Below are 9487 nucleotides of genomic sequence, written 5' to 3' on the forward strand. Positions count from 1 at the left end.
AGGTAAGGAATTGGTTGGGGAGAGAGGCAGCAGCACTGGCGAAAGGCTCCTATTCTATGTTATGGGCAACTGAAGTTGCCACCAATCCTAAGCATACAGGAAGTCTAAAGTTACAAAAATTTCATTCATGATAAACATGTATAATTAAAACAATTCATAACTGTATGTACATAAAGGGTGTTGGAGAATTCACTTTGTAAACTTGAACCATATAAACATGAACTGAATCATTAGAGTAACAGTAATTTTACAATAGCCTGAAAATTTTAATGTTACAATGGTACTGCCATGTTCTCGAAACAAAAACTGAGCCAGATACCAGAAATCGACATTGACTGCCAAGGTTCAAACAAGTGCTTGTCATGACCTTCTGAACATAAAGTAAAAACAGGTAAAGAAATATTAATTTGGGAAAAATAAAAAAAGAACAAAAGAAAACAAAATATATTTAAATAAGAGGGAATAGTAATTAAGAGGCTGAAAATCTCAAAGAAAAAAATTTGTACGTGGATTCAAAGGGTGAAAGGAAAATGGTGCTGAAAACTGACCCTGGAACATTTTAATTAGTTCCCACTTAGATTAAGGTAGTGGGAACTCAATTCAAATATAATGTGAATAATTGTGGATAGAAACCCAAAGTTTAAAAAAAAAAAGGAAAAATATATAATGAGGATATAGAATTCTGGGAAAAGGAAAATGACTAAAGAAACATGAAAGAAGAAAAAAGACAAATATAGTGGAAGTATACCTATGTTGGAAAGAGCAAAAGAAATGTAGACAAAAAGAGTGAAAAATTAAAGATACAAGCAAAAATGCTCTAAATTAAGATTATGTACTAATCACTAGAAGTCTTACTTCCTTTAACATAAGTTGTATCACATGACATATTTACCATTTTCTGAGCTTAAACAATTTTAACTGACCTCTGTATACATCAGTCCTTATAAAGTACCTAAGTTTTGGGGGCAGCTAGGTGCCTAGTGGTTATAGCACCAGTCCCAAAATAAGGAGGATCTCAGTTCAAATTCGTTCTCTGACACCTGACACTTAATAGTTGTGTGACCCTGGGCAAGTCAGTTAACCCCAATAGCCTTGCAAAATAATAACAACAATAATGTACCAAAGTTTTTAAATGACTTTACTATGCCACATGCAATGGTATTATTTCAAACTACTTACTGCAAAGTTTGAATGTCAGAAAGGGGAAGAGTCAGAGCAAAACATAATGACAAAGCAGTAGACTACGCAACAAAAATGTATGATGAGGATAAATTATGTGAAAAGATGTATTAGATGGAACAAACCTATGAGAAAAGGTAGAAAAACCCTGAAATAAAACTGTCAGAGGAAATACTTGTAATAAATTTTCTGAATCAGCAAAGGTCACAAAGACTAAGGTTCTCATTTTCATACTTTCGGAAGGCTTTCAAATAACTTCATGTAGTTAAGAAAAAATGTTTTTGAAATCATGTGAATTGTATTACATTATCTATAGAGGTATACTGAACAGAACAAAGCTCGCAAATCATAAACAAGAACTAGAAACTCAACTAATAGTGCTGTATTTAAAGATGATATAAACAATACGGATTCTTTGGCTAAAACATGAACTGAATTTTTTCTTCGGAAATGCCTAAAGATAAAATCAGCATAAATATCAACAGAAGCTCAACAAAAAACTTGCAAAATCACATTCTGTTATTGCAAATGCATACTGATTCCTGCTACCTACACTAAATCACCCATGAGAAATCAAGAGACAACTAAGTTAAACATTAGGAAAAGAGGTCGGATTCATATTCACTAAATAGCAGCACTCCTTTATGAAGTAGAGCCATGAGACAGTTAGCATTTCCACTGAATAAAACCGGGTAAGAGAGGCAGCCAAAACGCTATCAGCTCTATGAAAAAACTAATGGGGACCTCTTTAACTGTTCCACAATCAAGTATTGCAGAAGCTATATAGTCAAGTGAAGGAAAGAAGGTGAACTGGGAAATGCAACCGCCAGTCTACGGCGACGCACAAAGACAGGAGTTCGGAAAGTATTCTCGCTGTTTTACCTTGCACCGGGCAGTTGAGGTGCCTGGAAGACATCACTCACCTGCGGTTGGGGGTGGGGGTGGGGGGCGGTTGAGGTTTTAAAAATATATATACTTATTTCATTAACTTTTGTTTTGAAATCAATATTCAGGGTACCCCCCCACTCCACCCCCCAAACTGGAAGAAGGTTGGCAGAGTCATAGCTAGGCAGTAGCAAATACAAAAGCCCCTTTTCCCTGTGCAACGCAGTACCTGTCATCACCTTCTCCTCCTCCATCACCTCCTCCTCCTCCTCCACACTTTTCCCATCACTCCCACGCAGCAGCTCGCAGCCTCCTCCAAGAGGCACCCCACCCTCCCCCGCTGACACCCGCCCGGGTCCCCATGACAACCCAGCCCCTCTTTTCCTCACCTCTAGCACACCCCCCCCCACGCACCTCCCCCCGCTGTCCCTCCCCCTAGGCTATTTTCTTCTCCTCCACACACACCCCCCACGGCGCCCTTCGGGGGGGGGGGGTCACGACCCATCTCGCCTAAACGCCAACAAGCCCCCAGAGCTATACGGAGGCGGAGCCCCGCGTGGGCCGGCCCCCCACCCCGGGCGGGCAAGGGATTCCTGGGCCGAGGGATCGAGGACCGAAACTTGTGCCGGTGTCCCCTCGGAGCTGCGTCCGCCGGGGCCGGAGGGCGAGGGAGAGAATGCCGGCGACGCCGCTCACCTTGAAAGGGTTGTTGAGATCCGGGTCTGCGAACGGGTTACTGTCGAAATCCGACATCTCGCTCGCGGCGTCGGCCAGCGGAGGGCCCAGGGGCAGAGAGAAGGAGATGCCGCCGCCGAGGCTGCCGCCGATGCCGCCGCCGCCCCCCTCGCGCGCTCACGTCGCCGCCGCCGCCGCCGCCGCGGAGCCGATCCTGGGCCAGCGCGACGGCCTCCTATTGGCGACCCAACGGGCCCCAGCTACTGAGCATGCTCTGTGCGGCCCGGAGCGGCTGCCCCTCCCGGGCACTGTTCCACCGCTCCGGGTTTTCACGGAAGCTCAGTCGGGAATAGCGATGGGAGCGCGGAGGAAGGGAGGGAGCAGGGAAAGAGCTTAGGTGGATCCACCATTTCAGCCCTGGAAGGGACGGGGTTGCGATTGGATCGTGTGGTCTTATCCGTAGCTTGGTTGAGCTGCTGCCAGCGACAAGAAGCAGGCGTGTGGCACTACATGGGCCAGGTGAAGGGAGAGGCAGTTTTGGCTGGGAAGGAGACGCCAACCATAACTCCTCCCTTCTCTCTGCCCTTCCTCCCATCTGCCTCCCTTGGGAAAATCCCCCCCCTCCCCACCCTTCAGAGAGGTGGGGAGTTGTGTGGTTAAAACGCACTGCCGGGCCCTGGGGTCGTCTTTAATGGTAAGCCACGATGTGGCGTAATGACGTGGCAAGTAACATTTGCAATTCTCCAGAAGGAGAAGGGGAGACATGCCCTCCCCTCAGCTCCCTCCTGAGTTGTGTGTAGACTCCCCCCGCCCCAGTCCACCTTAAAATCCCTCTCAACTGTTTTAACTGTTTTTCTGGCACTTTGGGTAGTCTCCAAAAGATGGAGAAGTGGATAACACATTTATAGGCTCTGATCATGGAGCATGCTCAGGAAGCTCACTGGGGTTACCCAGGGGGGCATCCTGGAAAGACCTCCGAAAAATGGCTACTGCCCCGGAAGTGACGTAAACGGGGAGTGGAGGATGGACCAGGCTCTCGAAACTGGTGTGGCCACGTGCTTTTTATTGAAATTGGAAAAGGGTATGTGAGTCCTGTGGGTGTTTTGTTTGGGACCCACCCAGAGTTCCTGCTCAGCTTTGCAATGACCAAGGTGTGTCTAACTCAGAAAGGGATGGGGGGAGGGGGCAATTGATCTTTACAGAAGAATCCTTGCTGTCTCACATGATTTAGTTTTAAAATGTCCTGTTAACTGTTTTATTGTATTTGTATTTGTTTTGTTATATTTTCTACATTTTAATCTGCACCAGCTTCACTCAGGAGGTTTGACACCCCAGGGGTAGAATTCAGTTCAATTAGATAAAACAGTTATTAAGCACCTACTATGTGCCAGGCAAGCCCTGGATACAAAAAAAAAAAAAAAAGCAAAAGTTAGTCCCTGCCCTCATGGAGTTTACAACGTAAGGGGGAGTAGGGGTGGGGGAGAGACAACATGCAAGCAAATATATACAAAGCAAGATATATATGTGAACATGCATGCCTCTCCTTTTGTATCCTGGCGAGGAGTCAGGAAGATCTGGTGATCTCTTTTTCCGAAGGTACCTTGCTAGCTGGGTGACACGTTCAAGTGTATCACAGTAGTCATTTATATACAATTAATTAACTTCTCAGTGTCCTCAAATAATTCTAATGTAAGTTATGGAGCATTTGCATATCAGCAATAGACTAGTCTACAAAATTCACAGAATACAAACAGTGAGACTAGCTACCAAGACTTCTATGACCAGTCAGAGGAGGGAAAGATTAGTTAGAACCTAACCAGGAAATTCACCTAGTCACTAAAGTCCCTTCCAACTTTAAATCTATGATCCCATGACCAGAAAAGGCACAGGCAGTTGAGAAAACCCCTTCCCCCACTAGAATATCTATACCCTACTGTCCAAATCACTTCATGGATGCTGAAGATGTCCTTCAGAGGGGCAGCTGCAGATACGGTTAAAGTATCAGATCTTTTTTTTTTTTTTTTTTTTTTTTTTACAGTATCTTCTGTTCTTACTTTGGAGGATGCCACCATCCTTCTGGAAATTAAAGAAACCATTAGCTCTCCCTTAACCCACATATCCAATCAGTTGCCATACCATCATTTCTACCAACATAACATCTCTCATCTCTTCAGTTTCTCTCTGTACTCACAGTCACCATCCTCATTCAGAGCCTCAACACCCCTGGCCTGGACTATAGCAACACTTTCCTCATTGGTCTCTCTACTTTCATCTTTCCCTCTCTACATTCCCCTCCTAGGTGCCAAAGTGATTTTTTCCTAAAGGATATGTTACTCCCCTATTCAATAAATCCCAGTGGCTCCCTACTGACTCTGAGACCAAATATTACTTCATCATTATCCAATCCTTTTTTATTTTCAATTTTTATGTTTCATAATTCACACATTGTCTTACGAGTATATAACTTAAAATTAAGTAACTATACCTATATGCATCAGTGGATCGCAGACCTAGAGCTAGAAAAGACCTCAGAGACCATCAGTAGGCAGCGGAAAAGTCAAAAAGGTTTAAAGACTACCCTACAGCAATGGAAAAGGGGGGAAAGTGCCCATCACTAAATCCCCTGAACTTACCTGGAGGTTCAGTGAAGTCAAGGCATATTAAAACAAAACAAAACAACTTGTCATGTTCCCCATAAACCATAACCAATGGCTTGATGATTACTGACAAATAAAGTTCATCATCTTCACCAAGATATAGAACATCTGAGAACATTTTTAAAAGTTCTTCCCCCCCCCTTTTTAAAAATACTGCAGCTGAGAATGCTTCAAAAGTGATGCATTTTAACTAGTATTTCAAAAATGCTCGTGAGTGGTGATGCCTCCACAATGAACACCTTGCTAGGGGGCAGCTAGGTGGTGCAGTGAGTAGAGCACTGGCCCTGGAGTCAGGAGGACCTGAGTTCAAATTCGGCCTCAGATACTTGACACATTTACTGGCTGTGTGACCTTTGGGCAAGTCACTTAACCCCAATTGCCCTGCCTTCCCCCCTCCAAATAAGAAAAAAGTAAATTTAAAAAAGTGAACATGTTGCTGGGCAGCCTACTGTAAACTGCTGCCTGGAGAGCTAAGTTAGAAGCAAGGCAACAGAAAAGAGCATCCAAGCTGGTGGTGTCAAACTCCAGAAATGGAGCCTACTATACCAGAAATAAGTATCCCTGCTGGTCACATACTGACTTGGAAAACCACATATTAACATTATCTATGTTCTGTTGTATTTTTATTTATTTTGTTAGCTATTTCTCCATTACATTTTAATCTGGCTCTGGCCTCAGTTCAAATCTTGCCTCAGGCACTTGCTATTTATGTGACTCTGGACGAGTCACTTACCATCTCTGGGCCTCAGTATCCTCATCTGTAAAATGGAAGTAATAGCGGCGTCTGCTTAGATGGGTTGTGTCAACAACCAAATGAGATATGTGCAAAGTGCTTGGCAAATCTTAAATTACTGTATAAAATGGTAGCTGTTATTAGGCTAGGAGATCCACAGACCCTAATAGTATGACTGGATAGCAATAACAACAAGCATTCTAATTGGACAAGTAGCAGAAAAAGACTGACAAAGGGACCTCACACCCTGAGGCATGCTTTGTAACATGGCCTTTTCCCTACAGGCAGCTTCATTTCAGCTCATTCAAGAAATATTTTTTAAGTACCTTTTTGTGGTATGGCTAAGGAGGCCTTGCAAAGTTTAGCTAAGATGCGGCCACTTCCCTCCCACAATTTGTAGTCTAGTCCTGTTTTTACCATGTTGTTCCCCCCCTCCCCCCCCGCCAATGTATCATGAGTTCCTTGAAGGCAGGGACTGTTTTTGCCTTTCTGTATATCTCCAATGCCTAGCCTAGCAGCAACATACAAGTAGGTATTTAATAATGACTTGGGGGAGGAATCGTCCCCTCTGATAGTGATCATCACCTTCCTTTGCTCCTGTGACTGGTTCTTTCCTCTACCTTTCCTGCAATTAACTTGTCAATCAGTGAATATTTATTAAATATGAGTAGAGATGTTTTCATTTCCTGTGTTTGTATTTCCAGCATCTACAACAGTACCTGGCACATAGTAGGCCTTTAATAAATGCTTGTTGATTGATTGAGCAAATGAGTGTCTATTACGGTTGTAAAGCATAAGATACTTACTTCCTGTAGCTTCAGAGAATCAGACTGATAGAAGTTTCAGGGAAGCATACTTCAGCTCAAGAGAAGAAAGAACTCCCTAAACGAATAGTTTGTTCGATTGTGTCCAACTCTTCATGACCCCATGGGTCATACTATCCATGGGGTTTCCCTGGCAAAGATGCTGGAGTGGTTTGCAGTTTCCTTCTCCTTTGGATTAAGGTGAACCAAGGTTAAATGACTTGCCCAAGCTCACACAACTGGTGTCTGACGCTGGATTTGAACCCAGATCTTCCAGACTTCACAGGATTGCCGAAAGGGCAGCACCATGTATACAATAAAGCAATCTCTAAATATGAGCTGAAATTAGTATTTCTATTCTGTATATCACAAATAATCATGTAATGTAGTTTGCAAAGCCTATGACTTTTCATTTGCATGTTTTAGAAAAATGCTGTAGTGCTTGAAATCTCCCAAGGCACTACCTGATTGTCAGCTGACTAATAGGAAATAAGTGCTTTAGGAATTAGATGGTAGGAGACAGCAGGATGGGTAAGAATGGTTTTTGAAGGCTTTATCGAGAAGAAGGGATCAAAATATGAGTAGAATCTGAGTAACTAGAGAAAATGAGGGAGAAACAGCATAAGCAAAATTTCAGGAGTTATAGTGAGCACACTTAGTTTGGCTGGGAGGGGTTTCAAAAGCTAATTGAAGATAATAACATTATAGATGGCTTTAACTCAGAAGTGATTCAGAGCAAACATGCAATAATTTATCATTCAGGAACCACAAAACACTCAACAATATTGAAAGTAAAACTTCTATGCACAACCAAAATCAACTCTTCAACTAATATATCCCTGATCTTTGAAAGCCTTTTTTAAATCAATTGTTCCTAAAGCTGCATCCATGTTTCTTTTCCACTTATCTGTCCAATTTAAAATATGAGACATCTGAGAAGAGGCTACATGTTAATTTCACACTGTGTATACTGCTTCAGGGTACAACCAATACTCAGTAAACAGAATTAATCATTAAAGGGAATGGGGAATTTATTTATCTTACCTCAAAGGGATTGCTGAGGTCTGGACTCACAAACAAGTCAGGAATGTAAAGGGACATGTCTCCCACTGGGTCCATCCAGAAGTTATTACTACTGACTATTTACAATGCTACATTATGAGATGATATGACCTTGCTCCAAGACAAGTTCAACTCTTCCATTGGCTGTCTTTCATTAAGTGTTAGAGAAGATGGTAGCACCTGTGGAATGAGAAAAGAAATACATAATTTTTTGTTTTGTTTGTCATAAGGCAAGATTCATTCTGGTGTGGAAAGGGTGAAATTTTTGCATTATATAGACAAAAATCAGCAACAAAACTTTACAGAAGTATTATTCATATAGCTGGTGCCCAAGTGGATTTAGAACAGAGGTTTTTAATCTCAGTCTGTGAACTTGTTTTTTTTATAATTATATTTTAGTATAACTGGTTTCCCTTGTAGTCCTATATATTTATGTACTTTAAAGCATCATTTTGAGGTGTCCATAGGCTTTACCAGACTATCAAAGGGATCTATGACACAAAAAGGTTAAGAGCTCCTAATTTAGAAACAGAAATTCCTTCTTAAGGAAGAAGTTCAGATTATGCTTTTTCTTTCCCTTTTAAGTGCAAATTTATAACATGTAGCAAGGCTCTCTGGCTCTCTCTCCCATATTCAGGCTGTTCCATCTTCCATCAGGGCACCATAAAGGCTGTTAGGGGCTCAAGCCCCATATTGGCTGCATTCTCCCCATTGTTAGGAACTTGTAACCAGCATCCCAGTTCCATTTAACCACTTGACATTGAGTAGCTTTTCCAAAGGCATATAACTTCACAGATCTAACAAAGAATGCAAATGTTTCTCCCAATATCTCCAAGGCATACTTTGCCCTATATTTTTTCAGTTTCTAGTGGACTGGGCTCAAAAATTAGCTCAGTTCCTAAATAGCATTGGTCCTACCAAGTTCATATCCAGATGTGACATGACTGCCATATTAATCCCTCAAATGGGCTGAGGTCCCAAAGATCCCTCCCAAAGACTACTCCCTGCTCTTTGGGGCATTGATGCCATTGGTGCTTCATTGGCTCTGGAATCCCAGCCTGAATACTATTTCCCACATGCTCATGGTTCACTTCCGCAACTGAGATGGGGAAGTCTCTAAAGCAGATGAGCCTCTTTGGATACCTCTGAAGCCAGTAAGAAAGACTCCCATTTCACCATGTGGTCTGCAGACTAGGACCAATTACACAATATCTATGCATGCTCTGCATTCTCTGCAAGGCATTTCCTTTATTCAACATCACAATTTTCCTGGACGTAACTCTAACTTCCTCCATGTGGAGCAGTTACATCAGCCAAGCAAGCTAATAACATGTACGAGATCACATTAGACATATATTTATAATAAAACCCAAACTGCTCACACAGCATTAACACCTAAGTAATATACATATATTTTGGGAAGCTAGGTGGCTCAGTGGATAGAATGCTGGGTCTGGAGTCAGGAAGACTTGAGTTCAAATCCAACCCCAGAC

The 9487-nt window shown here is 42.5% G+C and overlaps 1 protein-coding gene across 2 annotated transcripts in view; it reads right to left on the reverse strand.

Annotated features, from left to right (window-relative positions):
- Positions 1-2987, reverse strand: part of SCAMP1 (secretory carrier membrane protein 1) — a 90692-nt gene extending 87705 nt beyond the window's left edge. Inside the window, exon 1 of one of the 2 annotated variants that reach the window (XM_036764652.1) lies at positions 2761-2987. In XM_036764652.1, the coding sequence (XP_036620547.1) occupies positions 2761-2817 (57 nt within the window). In that variant the 5' untranslated portion in view covers positions 2818-2987. The remainder of the gene's footprint in view (positions 1-2760) is intronic. The other variant, XM_036764661.1, reaches the window with a different exon arrangement.
- Between the last annotated feature and the right edge of the window lie 6500 nt (positions 2988-9487).

The sequence above is a fragment of the Trichosurus vulpecula genome, chromosome 1 (assembly GCF_011100635.1).
Source record: "Trichosurus vulpecula isolate mTriVul1 chromosome 1, mTriVul1.pri, whole genome shotgun sequence".
Classification (NCBI taxonomy): domain Eukaryota; kingdom Metazoa; phylum Chordata; class Mammalia; order Diprotodontia; family Phalangeridae; genus Trichosurus; species Trichosurus vulpecula.